Here is an 18,877-nt window from a genome sequence, read left to right as displayed (position 1 = left end):
ACGGCCTCCAGTGATGGTATAAACATTAGATTATGAAAAGGTACAAATATGTTAATTTCCCCTGGGAAAAACTTATTTAAGTCACATGACTGGACCTTGAAACTGTTATTGTACTGTAGAGGGTACATTTGCATTGTAAACTGTTCTGTGCAGGTACATTTTTCATTCATCAAGGTACAAACAATGTAAATGTTCCCTCAAAGGTACAACAGTGGTTTTAAGGTCCAATTGTGTGATAAGTTTTTCCGGATTAAAAGGACATATTTGTACCTTTTCATAACCGAATGGTTTGAAACTGAATAATAAAATAAAAAGCCTGGAAACAAAACTTAGAAAATATCATTTCAATGGGTTGTGGTAAAGTTATGTTAAGGTACTGAGATGTACTCTTGAGGGTTCCACCCCAGTGACAAGAGGGGTACTGTCCCAGTGAGAGTTTAATACTTTTAATTTTGAGAGTGCACCTTGATACACAAAAAATGTATCTGCCAGCCGTATCCATATAAAACCACTTTCTTTGAAGATATTAAGTGATTCTAGGATGAAACTAATTTCTCAAGTTTCAAACCGTTTGTAGGAGCCTGTAAAAATGAAAATAACCAAATCTTGATCATTAAACATCTATTTGTAGTGTTTTTATGACAAAAAAAAACAATAAACAGAAAATTATAGATATTATTTAATAACACTTCCATTTTTTTTTACCATATTCTAATTTTATATTGTTCCTAAAATACTCTGAACTGTGAAATAAAGTTTTGGCATCTGGTTTACAGCATTTCAGTCTACACTGTAGGAGTTATTACTCTAACAATTATTATTATGACAAGTGACCCCAAGCTTTTGAGCGGTAGTGTATGTCTGTTACCAAGCAACCAATGATGCGTACATGTCTAGTCAGCTGCAGTCTGTAAAATGTGAATGCAAATGTAAAAAGAAAGGGAAAGTGTGATGAACTGGAAGTTTGAAAATGTTATTTAAATTGTAAAAGCGCCTCCTGCTGTTTACTTGGCACCATTCCCAGGTTCAGTTTCCATTTCCCAGGCTTTTCGTTAGCCTGCAAGTCCAAGTACTAATGCTGTTCCAGCTAATAAACAGCCACATGTCCAATACTGTCAACTCATTATTCAGCAGCAAATTTTAATTGACACCCTACACATATTGGGAGCAGGAGGATAACATGTCAGGAGTCACCAGAGAATTGGAAAAATAATTTGTATTCATATTTGCAATATTAATACAGCCACTATGCTACCTATAATAAACTTATAATAAACTTTTTTTGCATTACACATTTGCATAAAATGGTAGCATTTGCTTTTCAGCAGATTGGCTTACTGCGAAATGAAAGGTTCTAATAAAGTTAAGACAGTGTTTAAGAAATTTAGTCTAGTTATGATGTTTCTGCAACACTATTGTTACACTATACTGTAACACATAGTTGATGGATAAAATTATCAACTTAACTGTTATTCTGTAATTGCTACTGTGCTAAATTTAATTCAATTTGAAATTCTCATCGTGACTATATCATACGTGAGCTATTAAGTTAGTACGTTCCTCTAATTCGGTCCCAGAAAACATGAGTACTACAGAGGTCTTGGGTTCTATTGCAGCTGTTGATTACCACCAATATTCCTTTCAGGAAGGCAATAAACTCCATGTTCCTCAAGTGATCCACTGTTCCCACAGTTGAAAGTAAATTGCTTTTTAAGCAGATTGTTTCAGATGAAAGTGTCAGATAAATGATGAATCTAAGCCATAAACACCACATTGTGAAGTGATTACTCTTACAGAGGAAGAAAACCGAGAGAAAGGAGGAGGTCTGTCTTATTGCAGAATTTAGTTTCAGCAGTAATTCTCACACATCCAGGTCTAATATCCAGATGCCCTCGAAGATCTCGTAAAGCAGACTGTGGTTGGAGTCAAACTCTGCAGGAGGGTAGACGTCCTGTCCCCATCTGGGTCAGTATCTGAGCTGATGGAGGTATATTTTAATAGATTACTATGAGCTCGATCCTATTTTGATCGAGCTCATAGATGATATAATGTTAGAGCAAACGATGGCACATCAAATAACGTAACTAATGTTACCTACGTTGTGAGTTAGCAAACTGTCACTGCAATTGTGTTCATTTTCACAAAAATGAGCTAATGGGACAAAACGATACCGATCTACAACTTCTGTGAAACAGCAAAAATAAGGTAATGTTACCTGCCTGTCAAGCAGAAACAGAGCAGCCTCCTCATCCCTTTTCATACATTTCAACTCTTGATAAAGCAGAAGTCACCTTTTTTTTTTTTTTTTTTTCTTTTCTTTTCAAATGTTCCTGTTCCATCTTAAATGGTGCCTCAGGCACAAGATTGTGACTGCCCTATTTAAGGTGTTTGCAGTTTGACGACGGAAGTAAGACTTATACTAATGCTAGCTTGGTTATATTTATAAGCCTATAGCTCAGTAACTAGGCTAACACTAGGTTAGTCAGGATTGGTTGACACCACAGTAATTTCCAATGGAAGTGTTCTACTAACTTTCATGTACTTGAGGTGAACAGTTTTAGTATTCTCTATAAAGAATAAAAGTATTGGATCAGACTTGGTACTGTCAGGAGTTTACTGTTATTAAAAATTTGGTTGGCTTATTAAAAAAAAAATCAATTGGTGAGCATTGGTCTTGGAGGAACAAGACTAAGCAAGCCTAATTTTGCAAGGCCACCATTGGCTGATCATTTGTCAACAACAGGGAGGCAGACACTTGTACAAGGTCCAAAAGACACAACTTTTCCTTCCCTTTGAAGGTCATCCTCATTGTTTCTGTAACTATCTGTTGTACGCTGTCTGCTAGTTAACGTCTGTTAGTTAGCAAAATTGAAATGTGTCTGTCAGTCAGTGAGCAAAAACTCTTCTAGGTAACTCTCTCACTTCATTTCTCTCTCTTTGTCTCAGCACATTCATCTTTTTGTTTTGCTGCTCCCTTCATTCCTTGCACGAAACATTTTCCAGCTATTGCTTCTTTTTTGTCTCCTCACGGTCCATGACCAGAAACACTGCCCTGCACAAGTGTAATTGCTATTGATTTGTGCTGTGTTTGAATAGAGAAATCTATTCCTCATCAGCTGCTTGTGCTCTGCTGGAACGCAGCCGTGTATTTAACCTTCACTGCAGCACAGTAAGAATGAACAGGAACTGTTATTTGTTAATTACTTTTATGAGTTTTGGTGTAAAATCTTATATCTGGGTGTGTTGCTTTAATGAAAGCCCTGTAGGGGCTCATCCACATTTTTCTTTTAGAATCTGTAGAGTTTTCTTGCAGCCTTGCGCGCGCGCGCACACACACACACACACACACACACACACACACACACACACACACACACACACACACACACACACACACACACACAGAGCCTAAATTGACTCGGACAGAATTGGATCTTTTAGACAGAGTAGATTCTGTTTTAGATTAAAACACGCAATTTAACTGAAGTGCCTCAGGCTGATGTCCACAAACCTCTCTCTCCCCATCGTCTCTCTTTCTGAAACAGCAAAATCAGGATTTAAACAGGATTTGAAGTCTCCTCTCCATCTGTCTGTTGGGGCCTGGGGCAGAATGTCAGGACAGGCAGTTTTTGAAGCAAACATACACTGGTCATCCACACCTGGCTGGCCACCAATCTGTCACTAGACGGATGTTAAAAGGAATCATTTTGGTGAAAAAGCTCATTTGCAACAAACTTAAAACAAATGTAATTGATAAGATTTTTTGCACTGGAGCTGTGAGGCTAAGCTAACAAGTATTGGAAAACTATATAATACCAAATAGCATTATACTAACTGCAAGCCTAAATCATCACACATTGGCCCCAAACTGTGTGGGGTTAATCTCTGATAGACTTGATTATGTGGTTCTGACACAATAAGACTTACTGTTATCTATAACATAGACAAAAGTGGCTGTAAATAGGAGCAACCAGAGGTGCTCACAAGCCACTTTGACGGAGTCTGGGACAAGTCTCAGTACTTTAGTAGGGAATTTCAGTTTATGTTATGTACTTTGCGTTATCTTAAGTGTTTAGTCTCTTGATTAGCTGCAGGCAAAGTGTCCATGGAATCAGTGGTAATGGAATCAGGGAGCTACCTGCAAATCCCTTCTCTAAATCCCTAGGAATACTGTCAGGACCAAAGTGTGCTTAATTATTTTTGCCCTTAATTAAATTTAGCAAACAAGAGGAAAGATCTGCTGTGACCTTTCACTGGCCCAAGATGCCCCTCACATCATTACCCAACACGCCCCCCTCTTCACCGCCCAACACGCCCCCCTCTTCACCGCCCAACACGCCCCTCTCATCATCGCCCAGCACGTTGTTTGCTATCACTCTAAACTGAACATCCTGCAGCAAAACATATTTTTCTCCTTTCCTCCTTCACTGTGGTCATTTTTTTAAGCCCTCTTTCTCTCTTATGGGCCTTTCCCAGGGTCTGTATGTTTTCATGCTGTCAGAGAGGGCGTCACAGTGAGAGTTGGGATACACCCTGTCTCTGAGGGACCTGTGTGTGTGCGTGCGTGCGTGCGTGCGTGCGTGCGTGCGTGCGTGCGTGCGTGCGTGCGTGCGTGCGTGCGTGCGTGCCCTCTGACTCAGTGATGCCTCATCTGGAGGACATCTGGCTTCATGGCAGCATTCTGGGAAGTACCATGGACAAAACATAGGGAGAGAGAAAGACTAACAAAGGAGAGAGAGACATAAAGAGAGAAAAGGAGAGAGAGAGAAAAAAGAAACTGAGAGGAGATAGAGACAGACAGAGAAGACAGAAAGAGAGAGAGTGAGGAGAGAGCAAAAGGAGTGAGAGAGGACAGTGAGATAAAAATGGAAGGAGAGAGAAAAAGGGGGAGACAGAGGGAAGAGGGAAAAAGAGGGCTGAGAGAAAGAGAAAGTGAGACAAGAGAGAAAGTCAGAAAAATAAAGGCAGAAAGAGAGAGCGCGGAGAGAGAGGAAAAAGAGTGAGTAGGAGTGAAAGAGGAAAGAGAAAGATAAGTAGAAAGAGAGTGGCGCAAGAGAGAAAGATTGAGGTACAGTGAAAGAGGACAGAGAGAGTCTTTTTTTAGGGCTGTAAGTGCTGCAGTGTGTGAACAGTGTGTGGCATGTGTACTGAATGCAGTGTGTGCAGTGAATATGTGGTGTGTGTGTGTGTGTGTGTGTACTGTATGCAGTGTGTGTAGTGTCTGTGTGTATGTGTACTGTGTGTGGTGCATGTGTAATGTGTGTGGAGTGTATGAAGTGTGTATGTGCAGTGTGTATACTGTATGCAGTGTGAGCAATGTGTGCAGTGTGTGTACTGTATGCGGTGTGTGTGGTGTATGTGCAATGTGTGTAATCTGTTTCTGCAGTGTGTAATGTGTGTAGTTCGTATTGTCTGTGTGTGTGTGTGTGTGTTTGTGCGTGCAGTATGTATAACACACTGTAAACACACTTCAAGGACCTCACACTCATTTCTGGTTTAAGCCATGGTTTGTACTTTAAAAGAAAAAACTAAAAAAAAACCTCTCCATTTTGCATGTTCACTTCTAGGGGTAGGGTGACTTTAGGGGTAGTATTAGGGCTACATGACCCTCCAGACAGAGGTTTTTCAGAGGCACACTCCAAACAGTGTTATGAGGGGGTAAAAAGAAAAAACGACAAGACAGCAGCACAAGCGACTAAAGAAGCCCAGAGACGTGAGAATTTTCGATGAAATTATGATGACCAATGTATTTTCTTAGTTTAATGTCATTTCATGGTATTGTGGTTCTTTTCTTCATAACAAGCATGAGAAATCAGTAGCAGTCTCCTGATGTCTCAGTCAGTAGCTATCTAGCTAAATTTACTGTTCCACCTTAAATGCGTCAAGACTGCTGCACCATTTAAAGTAAAAAAAATAAATAAATAAATAAAAATCTGAACAAGAAGCTGGTGAATAGCTGAGTACAGCTTCATATCACTAAAGAATTGGGGGTGGGTGATAATAAGTAATTGTCCCTCTTTTGAAGGCATATGATGCCCTAAATGTAACTAAAGCCCAGCAGTGAGGAGCTGAACTTTACCCTCCTCTGCTGTCACTGCAGACTGGCAGGGTCACCTACAGAGCAGCGCTAGTAGCTGTCAATGAAGTAATGCTCTTTTTATTTGAATGCTTTTCCATTTCATCAAATCTGGTTAGAATGTGCATCCATGATGTTGAAACATGCTCTTCTGTATTATTGGTCAGTCCTCACCTCAGTACAGGCAGTGGGAGGAGTTTAGACTGAGTGCACGCAGAGAAAAGCTGAGCAGCAGAATGGAATTCAACATGAATCATCTAATCACCCCTGACCACACTTTCCTAAACCTCATAGCTGCCCTTAGATCATTCAGCGTGCAGCTTCATGACCTTTCACTGTCATTCCATGGTCATTTGTTTACAGACAGACTGAGATGTGCCAAGTTGAGGTGGGGTTGAACACTGGTCAGCTCGTTCAATGTCCAACTGTGTCATACCACAGCTTTCTGTGTATGAGTTGTCTGTGTTTTTGTTTTTGTTTTTTGTTTTTTCGTAATAGTACTGGTGGAAAATCATCACGTCAGAGGAAACGGCTTGTTAGTGAATGTCCAGGCCTGAAATGAGGTCACACCTTCTTTATGCTCTGAAACTCACAAAATGTCCACCCACATTATGAATTTCCAGTAATTAGTGCATTTCAGTTCAGTTCAAGCAGCCATGTAGAATTTCAGAGTGCTCAAAGTAGTTTAGTTATGATTCTGAATTTGCCGTTTTCTCTAAATTGCATCTTAAATATTGAGTTTCAATGCATACAGAATGACCGAAGTGAGCTGATGTATCAATAACAATAATGATAATATTTCATTTAAAATGTTAAGATTTGTGCTGATGAATGCCTTTATCAGGTTTATGTACTATTATTTTTATATTAGGTGTTATATTAGTGGAATATTTGGTAACTTACATTTGGTAAGTTTTTCAGTAGTTGCAGTACTTATTACATTGTTTTTAATTCCTCTTCCATTCACAATTTTGTTGCATTTCTTTTTTACTTTTTCTTGTAAAGCATTAAATGTTTGATATAAAGTTATATTATTTGTCAGTTACTGAATGCAATATCTGAAGGTACTTCTAAAAACTAAAATGTAGGCCTAAATGATTGGCCTATTTGTCTCGATATTTTCTCATAAAAGGTCTAATCCTGTTTGCTCATATTTTTCCTGAATATGGACAGTTATGCCTGATTAGTATGTAAATTATAGATACTATGTGACGTCTTCATTGTTTAACATTTTTTGAAAATTATAAAACTAAACTGTATAAATAAACACTGACTTTTCCAGCTAAGTGTATAGATGTAATATGTTCCCGTACTTGTTGTTGGGGAAAATATATGCACAGAGAGAGTTAGTTATGGTTACGCATGGCAAAGCATATTGTTGTTTGTTTTATATTCTTCTTCTTCTCTTTCGGATTTTTCTGCCAGGTTTTTGCCACATAACTCATCCTGCAGTTTTTTTTAAATATCAACACCATTCCAACTCCTGATGGTCCGGTCTGATTGTGTGATTTCGTATATTGCATTTTCATAGCATCTTTGTTACAGTCCATATTTTTCCTATGGGAATGAATGGGGTGAAAAATTGCATGAACTTTTACTGTACTTCTGCTTGACCAAAAGACACCGTTTTACATATACTATCTCAGGGTAGACTCTGTTTTTGCCTTTTTTTCAGCCGTCATTTCTCCCATAGAGTCATATTCATTTTCGCCACCAAACAAACACCTTGTTCCTCTTGTAGACTCCCATTCATTTTCAACAACACACCGCTAACACTTGACAACCCCCTACAAGCAGCTAGTAAACACCCCATACACCATGGCAAATGTCTAGCAACAATTTGGCAACCACAGTGGGTGGCACAGCAACTGCCTAGCAACACCTTAGCAACCACTTGGGATACCATAGTAACAACAACCTAGCAGGAAGTGGGAACCATTTAAGCTGCACAACCATCCACGTTTCTAGTTTAAACTTAAATTTTACAATTTAAATTAATACACCGTCTATTTTATTCCAAATGACCTGTGCCAGCAGTAAAAAGTAGCTGTAGTGTATTTGAATAACATACCCACCCTTATTGAGAAACAGTGTAATTCTCGTCTATCTTTGTTTTTTCCTCAGATCCAGCCATATGAGAAGATCAGGGAGAAGGGTTTGCCAGAGAATGTAGCAAACAGTCTGAACAAGCTGGTTGTGGTCAAGCTGAACGGAGGTCTGGGCACCAGCATGGGCTGCAAAGGGCCGAAGAGCCTCATCAGCGTCCGAAATGAGAACACCTTCTTGGACCTCACCGTCCAGCAGATCGAGGTAAGATGAGATAAGATAAAATAACATAATCCTTTATTAGTCCCACAACAGGGAAATTCTCAGTGTTACAGCAGCAAAGGGACAGCAACAAAAACAGAGAAGAAGTAACCAGAAGAGAATTGACAAGCAAGTAATTAACTTTAAGTACTTAAAGTTTTTACAGGTTGTTGCTTGTTACTATGTAGACAATATATATAATACTATTATTGTTAATTACTGGGAGCAGTGCTGGTTGTACAGTCTAACAGCGCCAGGAAGGAAGGACCTGCGAAAGCGCTCCTTCATGTTCAATTAAGTAAGAAATATTGACCTGACAGTTTTATTTTCCAAAGTCTTGTGCCAATTTTCTCAAGGTAGCACTGACTAATATTTACATGAATATTTACAAATGTGAGAATTACATTTTTCCTCCAAAAAGAAAACATTTTTTGCTGCAGATGTCCACTGGTGATGTTTTTTGCGGCTTTATGTGCCAAAAACAGTTGCAATCGTTTTTACACTGTCATTTTCCAACCTCTTTTAATCCACCAGAGTTTTTGCTACTGCTTCTTTACGATACATGTATAGACTGTAGAGTGGTACCTTGGTAATGGTAAGTTTTCCATGTTTACATCTACATCTAACTTTAACAGTGTGGTTTTTCTTAGTATGGGCCCTTTAATGTGTTATGTTATTGCAAATAACTGATGAAGGTATATTTATAGTGAATTAAAAACATCTTGAAAAGTTTTGATGGACAAAATATGCAGGCATATCTGTACATCCCAAATTGGAGAGTTCAGATGAGAAAAACGTTAAATTCCTAGAAAGCTGCAGCCGTTATTTTTGCAGTGAAGGTGCACCAAGGACGCATTCTCTTTTACGAGCACACCCTGGGGGAAAGAGAGGAGAGGGGAGTAACGGGGGTCCATGTGGAGCAATTTGGAGTTAAATGGCTAGCTCAAGGACACAACAGCAGGAATGTTAGAAACTGCACTGCATTTCTTTGGTACATAATCTTTACTGAAGTATCCTTCTCTAAGGGAACCAGCTGTCCTTTCAATCAGCAGCCCTGAAACAATAAATCTAAATCTCCTAATGAATTATTGTTACATTGACCCGCCGACCACATCTGACCCATTACTCACAGCTGGATCAGGTTTCTTCTGTCTGTGATGCCTAACGTCTGAAAATGTCTTTAAATGTCTAAAAAATCATGGAAAATCCTTTTTCTCTGCGTTTATTTAAGAATTTGATAATATGTAGACATTGTTAAAGTTTCAAAACCAAGCATCCACTCTGCAGTCCATACAGTCCATATATAGACACTAACAGAACATTCACATTACAAGCGCCGTTGCTCAAATCTGATCTCTCTGACACAATCGTTCACACTCGTTTAGGTAAGTGATCCAAATCGTTAATGTGAACGAACCAGCGTCCTGAAATGACCCACATCCTACTCAGTAACGTCACATGAATAAATCACCTGCATCATCAGCACGAACTTAACGACGAAGGTGGAAAAGGTGACGTGTTAGTTTTCCACCGTTTACAGGCTTTAACTTTTGTTCGGCGCTGCTGCCACGGTAATGCTGAATGATGGAGCAGTGGACAAAAAGCACATGAATTACGATCTGAGCATGACAGTAAGGTCGCATAGCCATGAATCGGATACATATCCAATCTAGGACCACATATGAAAATGGCTCGGGTCGGATTTGAAAAGATCAGATTTGCGTGTCCACACGGCTTTGAAAACATTAGATCTGTGACACATTAGGTGAAAAAAATCGGATTTGTGCCACTTCAACCTGAGTATTATGAATTATTCATGTAGACTATAAAAAGGACAGATTGATTAAGCCACAAACATGTTGATGTTTGAGCATCCCAACAAAAAACATTATTTATTCACATATTTCTATCATGTTAGGATGTTGCAAACATTGAACTGAGTCAGTTTTGCTTTGCTGGAAGTCCTGTTCAGAAGCGTCTCAAATCATCATGGTGCTCAGCAATAGTGTTAAATATAGTCAGCAAACAGCTTCACCCCTACTTTGAACAGTTTGAAATGGTGAGAGAAGGAGCAGGCTGGGCAGTGTAAGAGAGAGAGAGTGAGAGAGAGAGAGAAGGGCAGTAACAGAGGATGCTGTGTTCTAAGCGAGAGGAGAAATGAGAAGGGCCAGAATACACACCCCTGTGGTACACCCCTACACCAGAACACAGCTTTATGTCTCTCAGATGGAGTTTTACTTCCCTCATGGGCTCAGATTCCCTCCTGTCTGCTTAAGCCCATTAGGAGAGGTAAATGGATAGGCTGGCTGCCTCCTGTATAAACACAGTGTGCATAAAGAGCTCTGTGTACTCTCAGCCATGGGGCGCACATCACTCGTCACATGACGGCTGACAAGGACCAACCCCATTCGCACAGTACAGATCCTGGAATGTATAGAGGTATATATCAGAATTCTAGCACATCTTGTAGATAAATCCTTAAACATACACACTGCAGCGATCGTTAGCTGTTTGCCTTTATTCCAGCTTCCATTCTTTCCAGGAGACTCTGTTTCAGCTTTCCAAAGAAATCTGCAGACCTCCAAAGTTTGGTCTTAGCATATGGCTATAGTTTCTGCTTCTCATGAGCCGAGTAATCCCAGTTACAAATTTAGACTAATTAGTCCATAAAACATTCTTCCACATCTGTGTTTTCACAGTTCTAGTGCAGATGTCTTGCTTTTTCTTAGTGAGGTCTTGACAGCTATACATCCTTGCAGACCAACAGCACTGGAAGGATGGACAGAAAAACCTGTGGATGTTTTCAGATCTGAAGCAGCTTGATTTTTCTCCTCTCTCTCAAAGATGAAAGCTTTAAGTGCTGTTTATCTGATTGGAACAGTTTTGGTGTCTACCAGGTCTTCCAGGTGGTTGTTAGGAGCCTCATTTTCTCTGTAGCTTTTAATCATTTTTTGAACTACAGTTTTGGAAACTTTTTATCACTTATTTTTCTTTGACTTTATCCTCCAGTGTACAAGTTGATTATCTCATGTCTAACCTCCCCAGAAATACTATGATTAGATTTCATAAATTTTATAATTAGTAGACCAGTAGAAATGGTCCAGAGTTCTAATAAAACTTGTTTTTTTTCCTTCTCATGTAATGTAACCATTTTTGAGGTGCAAAGATTTGTTCAGGCAGCACACAAAAAATATATACATACATGTTATAGTAAGGTTTAATATTAACCAAACAAAGTGCAAAATTGAATACTCTTCCTCCATGTTGTAATTTTCCATGCCATTGTTTCAGGACCTGCAACCTCAGAAGGCTGACCATAAATGATGTAATTCTAGGCCATTCAGTCCAGGATATTGAGTAATGATCAACCAGTGGAAAAACCACTAAACTCTCATTACTAAATGACCCAGAGAAAGCATGCGGAAATAGAGTTTCAGCTGTTTGGCTGCTTTTAATGGTCACATAAGAACATACTTAAAAAAGATGATTGTTCTTTAGTAAAGGCAGTATGTGTGCTATGTAGAACTTCAGATGGAGGGAGAATATATTGTATGTGGTTCTATATAGGACCAAAAACGGTCCTTCTGCTTGACCTTGCAACAATAGAACACTTTTTGTTGAAATACCGAACCATTTTCAAAACATTTTCAAAAAAAAATTTCATTTTCAAAAAAAAGTTCCATGTAAAACGCATACAACACATCCATCAGTCTGAAGAGCCATTTCACCGTGCAGAGAACTTTAAGCGGGCAAATGGTCCTAAATAGAACCATTGCCTTTAATAAAGAACCCTTGAATATTTGTAGATTACAGGAATCTGCCAGAATGTTTTTGTTTAGTGTTATTTCAGCTGAATTACTGAAGTTAGAAGTTTATTAGATTCCTGCTAATTAATAGTTATTGATTGCAGGTTCTTCTACTTTTTCATACATGCCATGACTTTTTCTTGCTATTGTATCTTAAATCACAAATCGTGTGCTAAAACTTGAGGATAATGTTATTTAAGTGTCTTCTCTGTAAAGGATGTTAAGTTTTTTACTTCAAAATCAACAAAGTAGTTTGATCAGGGGTGTTCAGGCTTTATAACCATAAATTCTGGCCACAAATTCTCAACCCTGCCCACAAGATTCATCATCTTGGTGCACAGTGTTATACTGGCCCACACCTGGATGTTCCTGTAACACTGGTTTTATGTGTCTTATGATCTTTAGCATTTGAATAAGACGTACAACACTGACGTCCCGCTGGTTCTGATGAACTCCTTCAACACAGATGAGGACACCAGGAAGATCCTGCAGAAATACACACACCACCGTGTGAAGATACACACCTTCAACCAGAGCAGGTACCCCCTCTTCCTCTTTAAAACACAGACCTTGTTTACACCTGGTCACCTTGTGGCTTGAGTATCAGGATATCTGGATGAAGTCAAGCAACAAAAAATGCAACTGTAAACAAACCCAAGAAGCATTTAAAAACAGATACAAATCTGATCACTCAAGCCACTTCAGGAGGTGGACTGACATGCATGTGTGCCTGTTATAGCAGCATAATGCAACTGTCTCTCCAAGATGCATTCAACAACTGAAACCCCTCCCAATACAAGCAACACTCCTCCCAGTACAAGCAAAACTCCTCCTAGTACGACCGAAACTCCTCCCAGTACAACCGAAACTCCACCACATGCTGTACAACACTGGATATGTGATTCATGTCTGCAAGGAAGATAGTCATGGAGGACAGACATTTCTGGGAATTGGATAAAACAAATTGCTTGATAGCAAAACGAACAGAAACTACTGTGGAAACAAACTTTGTCTAGAACCAGAGCAATTCTAAATAAAGACTTTCATTCCAAGATGCATTTCATTCCATAGACTACATTTTTCCATTATAGATGTTTCAGGGAGTGGACTTCCCACATAAAAGAAATATCAATGCTATATTATACCACCTATAATACCACCTTTAGTAGAGAAATGTAATCCTTTTCTCAAATATACAATGGCTGTTATTCTTTAAAACCTGCTGTATCTAAAATTGCCACAAATGGATGCACAACTTTTTTCCTATATGGAGACTCCAGAATCTGTGAGCTCTCAAACTTAGCAAAGTATAAAGCTCTGGCTTGTTAAAGATTAATTAAGTGGCTTAGAAGTTATGGTAAAAATAATATTTGACAGATTATTCAAAGCAGAAAGGGAATAAAATTTTCATAACATTTCAGTTCAACTTATATTAACTCCTTTCACTAATGTAGTGTCCTAAAAATTAAATAAAAACATTTTTAATACAAACCCAGAAGACTAAAAAGAAGAAAAAGGAAGGTTAGCACAGATTTGAAGGAAGACAAAGAAGAACAATGGTGAAGAGTGGAAGGTAGAGAGTTCCAGAGTTTGGGGACAGCAGCACTGAAAGATCTGCCACCCATAGTAGGAAGTCTAGTTGAGGGAACTGTGAGGAGTCCAGAATTAGAAGATCGGAGAACACGAGAGGGACAACGTAACGAAATGAGAGTAGAAAGGTATGTCAGAGCCAGACCATGTAAAGCCTTGAAGGTAAGAAGGAGGATTTTCTGCTCAATCCTAAAACTAATAGGAAGCCAATGCAACTGTAGAAGAACAGGAGTAATATGAGCTGTGCACTTGGTGGAGGTAAGAACCCTGGCTGCTGAGTTTTGGACATACTAAAGACAATTGATTGGTTTAGCTGGAAGGCCATAGAAAAGTGAGTTACAGTAATTGATGCGAGAGAAGATGAAGGCATTTATCAACATTTAGCGTCAGTGTCACTCAGCGTAGGGCGTAAGCGTGCAATGTTACACAGATTATGAAATGCGGTTTTGATGACCAGCTTAGTGTGAGGCTCAAAAGTGAGAGATGAATCAAGAAGACAGCCGAGGTTCTTAACAAATTGGGCTGGCTTTATAGTGTAGAATGCACTGCTCTGTAATGTGTTTAGCGTTGCCTTATAGGTCATTATATTCAACACTATGCGTGTCTGTACTGTGACTGTATTTAGAACATTCTTCTGTCTGTTCTTGTTTATCACTATATGGTCATGTCTGTCACACCTGTCACTGGTCATGTATAGGCTGATCCTAATCTTGGCATCAGCCCAGTGTCTTATGGGCTAGGTGTCTGGTACCTTCGCACAAACGAATAAACTTCACTTCTCCAGACATATGGCTGGTCCCCTGCTTAAGTTAGGGTTTGGATTCTTCAGTAGCGACACCATCAACGTTGACTGAAAAGTTCCATACTCGGAAACGTGAGGTTTTAGCTCCAACTAATCAGTTTTATCAGCATTTAGTTTCAGGTAATTGTTTTACATTTTTGACACAATAACTGAAAGCATGGGCAGAGGCAGAACGGGAAGTAATGCTGATATAAATTTGAATGTCATTAGCATAGCACTGAAAGTTAAAACCATGGTTGCGGATGTTCTGACTGAGTGTGGAGATGAAAATGATAAAGAGGAGAGGTCCAAGGACAGATCCTTCGGGTACACCTCGAATTTACAGAAGCAATACCAGATTTATGTGAGCCCATAGAAATGTGTTGATTCCTATTAGCAAGGCATGACTGTAACCACTGAAGGGCAAAGCCAGTATTCCAGCAGATGACAGTCTAGATATAAGAAGATTATTATGGTTAACTGTGTCAAAGCTGCTGTTAAATCAAAAAGAATCAGGATGTTAAGAAATCCAGCATCAAGTCATTTTCAACTTCTACAAGGGCAGTCTCAGTACTGTGTAGGGTGTGGAAGCCAGAATGAAAAGGCTCATAGAGGTTATTGGAGGATAGAAAGTCATTCAGCTGAGAGGCTACAACTCTTTCCATGACTAAGAAAGGGAGATTGGAGATTGGTCTGTAGTTGGAGATTGAGGATGGGTCCAACCCAGGTTTTTTTTAAGATAGGAGTGACAGCAGCTACTTTGGGAGATGGAGGAACGGTGCCTAATGAAAAGCATAGATTATTCATGTGGGCTATAAGAGGTGCAATAACAGGGGAGGCGGAAGAAGTGTAGCTGTAGGAGCAGGGTCTAGTTGAGATGGACAGGAAGGAATTAGGATTTGGAAATAATCTCAGACACAGTGGAAGAGTTCACAGGGGAGAAAACGGAGAGACAAATGTCTGGTGAGAGTAAAACAGAGGCCTGAGAAAGAAAGTGATAAACGATATAATATGAATGTGTTAATATAATAGAAAATAATTTTGCAGGCCAGATAGGATTGTGATACGGGCCTGGCCTGGCCTGGCCCCTGGGCCTGTCGCATGGTCTGTAGAGGATGTGTTAACTTCTTTTCGCTTCAACAAAAAATATCATAAAACTTTTGCATACCACATTTCAGTGGATATCATCCACATACTTTAACTGCTGTTGACCTCAAATGATTACAGTAATATTATACTGTTCATGTTTATTATTCTGCAGGGTTCTTGGCTTGTTGTTTACTTGAGTCCTACTGTGAAAATCTTGGATATTTATTCTATTACAATCTTTATAGATTCATTCTGGATATATTACTATTGTAAGTTTATTTTGGATATAACTTTATTTTGACACTATATAACTTTCTTAATTATTATGGAATCGTCTTCTGCTCTGTTCCTCATCCTGGGGACATTTAACAAATTATTTCAACCTATGAAGTTGTACTGAAGTTCATCATGTTAGAATCCATTACTGTTAAGTGTTAAGGGCCAAGTGACCCTTAGTAGTCTCTCAACGGGGAAATTTTATCTCCACATTTTGACCCATCCGTGCAGTGAAACACCACATACACACTAGGTGCACACACACTAGGTGGCAGTGAGCACACTTGACCAGAGTAGTGGGCAGCTGTTGAGGGTTGGGTATCTTGCTCAAAGGCACATCAGTCATGTACTGATGGCTTAGAGGATCGAACTAGTGACCTTCCGGTCACAAGGCTACTGCCCTAACCTCCAAGCCCACGACTGCCCCATATGTGTACAGCTGTGTGCAAAAAAACACCCCCAGTAAAATTACATTTTGTTGAATTTTTTGAAGTGATTTTCTATAAGGAACAAACTTAAATATGTATTTTTTTTCTGCTAACTGTAGTGCACAGTTTCTGTTTATTTGCTGGGTGTAACACAGAAAACCAAAGAGCATAAACTATGCCATAGCTTTAGGCTGTATTTTGTTATTTTTCTCCCAATATGTTAAATTCAGCAAATAAAAAGTGACACTACATTAATATGTGTAAGATATTTTTCACTTTAAATATGTCATCTAATAAAAAAAACTGGGGGGAAAAAAAAACTAATATATGTAAATAATCTCTACTCATGTCATCTGACCAGTTTTGCACACGACTGTATCTGCAAAACAGTTTTTATATAAAACATTGATCTCACAGATTTGAACTTGAGTGTACATAGAATCAGGTCGTTTTGCTCTGGAGTACTGTACTAAATAACAGCAATGGTGCTAACACTCTCGCTCTCGCTCTCTCTAGGTATCCCCGGATCAATAAGGAATCACTGCTGCCCGTGGCGAAGGACATGGGCCTGGTTGGAGAAAGCGCTGATGGTTGGTACCCCCCTGGGCATGGAGACATCTATGCCAGCTTCTACAACTCTGGCCTGCTGGAGCAGCTCATCGCCGAGGGCAAGGAGTACATCTTTGTCTCCAACATCGATAATCTGGGCGCCACAGTGGACCTGCACATCCTAAACCATCTGGTCAGCCAACCCAACGGCAAACGTTGCGAGTTCATCATGGAGGTGACGGACAAGACCAGAGCCGACGTCAAGGTGAGAGGACAGTTAACCTGCTGCACGGTGCGAAGATCTAAGCTACTGTTTAAAAGTGCTAGTATTTTGAAATGGAAGCAACTAGCAACAATATCTTAGCCACAAAGTGGTTGACCAGTCTGGGTTTGGCAAATGCCAGGAGAACATTACCTGCCTGACTGCATTGTGTCAACTGTAAAGTTTGGTGGAGGAGGGATGATGCTATGGGGTTGTTTTTCAGGGGTTGGTTTAGAACCCTTAGTGCAAGTGAAGGAAAACCTTAATGCTTCAGCAGACCAAGACATTTTGGGCAATTGTATTGCCCTTCTATCTTTGTGGGAACAGTTTGGGAAAGGCCCTGTTCTGTTCCAGCATGACTGAGCTCCCAATGCACAAAGCATTTTTTAAACTCTTAAATAGATAACTGGATATGGCAATTACACAGTGTTGGGAATTGTTTTTTTTTATATATTTTGTAGTTTTATGTCATTCATTGTTAAACAGAATGTATACCGTATTCTCACGGTGTGAACAATAACAGCATTTTATGAAACTTCCTGGGGACAGGAGCAGTGCACTTTACAACAACAACTATGGTCATTTTACGACAGTAAGGTATTTATGAGGGGATTCAAATCTCCCACTCTGTTCTGTATGACTCTCTTGGGGATGGGAAGATTTAGAGTTAAAAGCTGTGGGTCCATCCTGGTTTTTCAGACTAGGTGTTGGTGGCGGACTGGACAGAGCTCTTCAATAAAACCATCTTTTCTGCAAACCTGGGTCTCCAGACTCTCTGTCTGTGGCAAGATCATAGATTTACGTTAACAGGGTGATTCAAAAAGATTCATCCGATTTCAAAGCGCCATATTTTTACAACCATGAGGTGAACCTACGAACCAATCATATACCAACTGAAAGAGGGGGTCATAGTGTTTCTGACTGTCAGTGGAAGATGGCTCCCTTCAGTCTGCGAGGAGATGGAGAGATGGAGACCTCTGAGCAGAAAGCGGTTTACGTTCTTTATTTCAATAAGAATGACTTTGTCGTAACTGTGCAACATGATTTTCACTGGCAGTGAAGCTCCAGCAGCTCAGAGCGTTCGTCTTTGGTTCCACAAAACAGGATGATTTCTGAAATCGCATTGAATGGGCTGTGAGTTCAGTGACACCAGACATAGTCAATCAAGTATGGGATGAATTTGACTAAGGTTTTGATGTTGTACAGCTGGATGAGGTTCATATTGAGCACTTTAAAATGATATAATAAACTTTAGGCTCACTTTAACCATTTACAGTTTACTGCATTGTTCTATTTACGCGTGGAAAAAAAATCATTTTGAAATTGGATGAATCTTTTTGAATTGCCCTGTATAGATCAGCTGTGTTTCTTATAGTAATAATAGTTACGATTCTCTTGTTGCTTGCAGTATTATCTTTGTTTTTTTTTCTTGTTTGTTTGGTTTTGTTTTTGCCTTTCTGATTGGAGTCTAAAAATGAGCTTTTGGTTCTTCAATCTAGTGACAGTAATCACATATATCACAAATCTCAAATACTCCAGATCTCCAATCTACAAAGGCAAGATATCAGTGTCCCCCAGCGGATTATTACTGATGTAATGGGGTTTGATACTGCATTACTTATTATTATGGTTGAATTGCGGATCTTTGAATTTTTTATAGCTTTTGGAGTGGTGGGTTGTGAACCTTTTTGGCTGGACTGTTGCATGTTATGA

At 39.4% G+C, this 18,877-nt stretch overlaps 1 protein-coding gene across 2 annotated transcripts in view; it reads left to right on the top strand.

The window, feature by feature from the left end:
* The window catches only part of ugp2b (UDP-glucose pyrophosphorylase 2b), a 55,733-nt gene that overhangs the window by 27,228 nt on the left and 9,628 nt on the right, over nucleotides 1-18,877 (top strand). For both annotated transcript variants that reach the window (XM_017704972.2, XM_017704971.2), the window contains exons 4-6: nucleotides 8,201-8,386; nucleotides 12,595-12,728; nucleotides 16,870-17,167. In XM_017704972.2, the coding sequence (XP_017560461.1) occupies nucleotides 8,201-8,386; nucleotides 12,595-12,728; nucleotides 16,870-17,167 (618 nt within the window). The remainder of the gene's footprint in view (nucleotides 1-8,200; nucleotides 8,387-12,594; nucleotides 12,729-16,869; nucleotides 17,168-18,877) is intronic.

Source organism: Pygocentrus nattereri, chromosome 10 (assembly GCF_015220715.1).
Source record: "Pygocentrus nattereri isolate fPygNat1 chromosome 10, fPygNat1.pri, whole genome shotgun sequence".
NCBI lineage: Eukaryota > Metazoa > Chordata > Actinopteri > Characiformes > Serrasalmidae > Pygocentrus > Pygocentrus nattereri.
The sequence above is the reverse complement of the archived record's forward strand: the minus strand, read 5'-3'. Positions and strand labels throughout refer to the sequence as shown.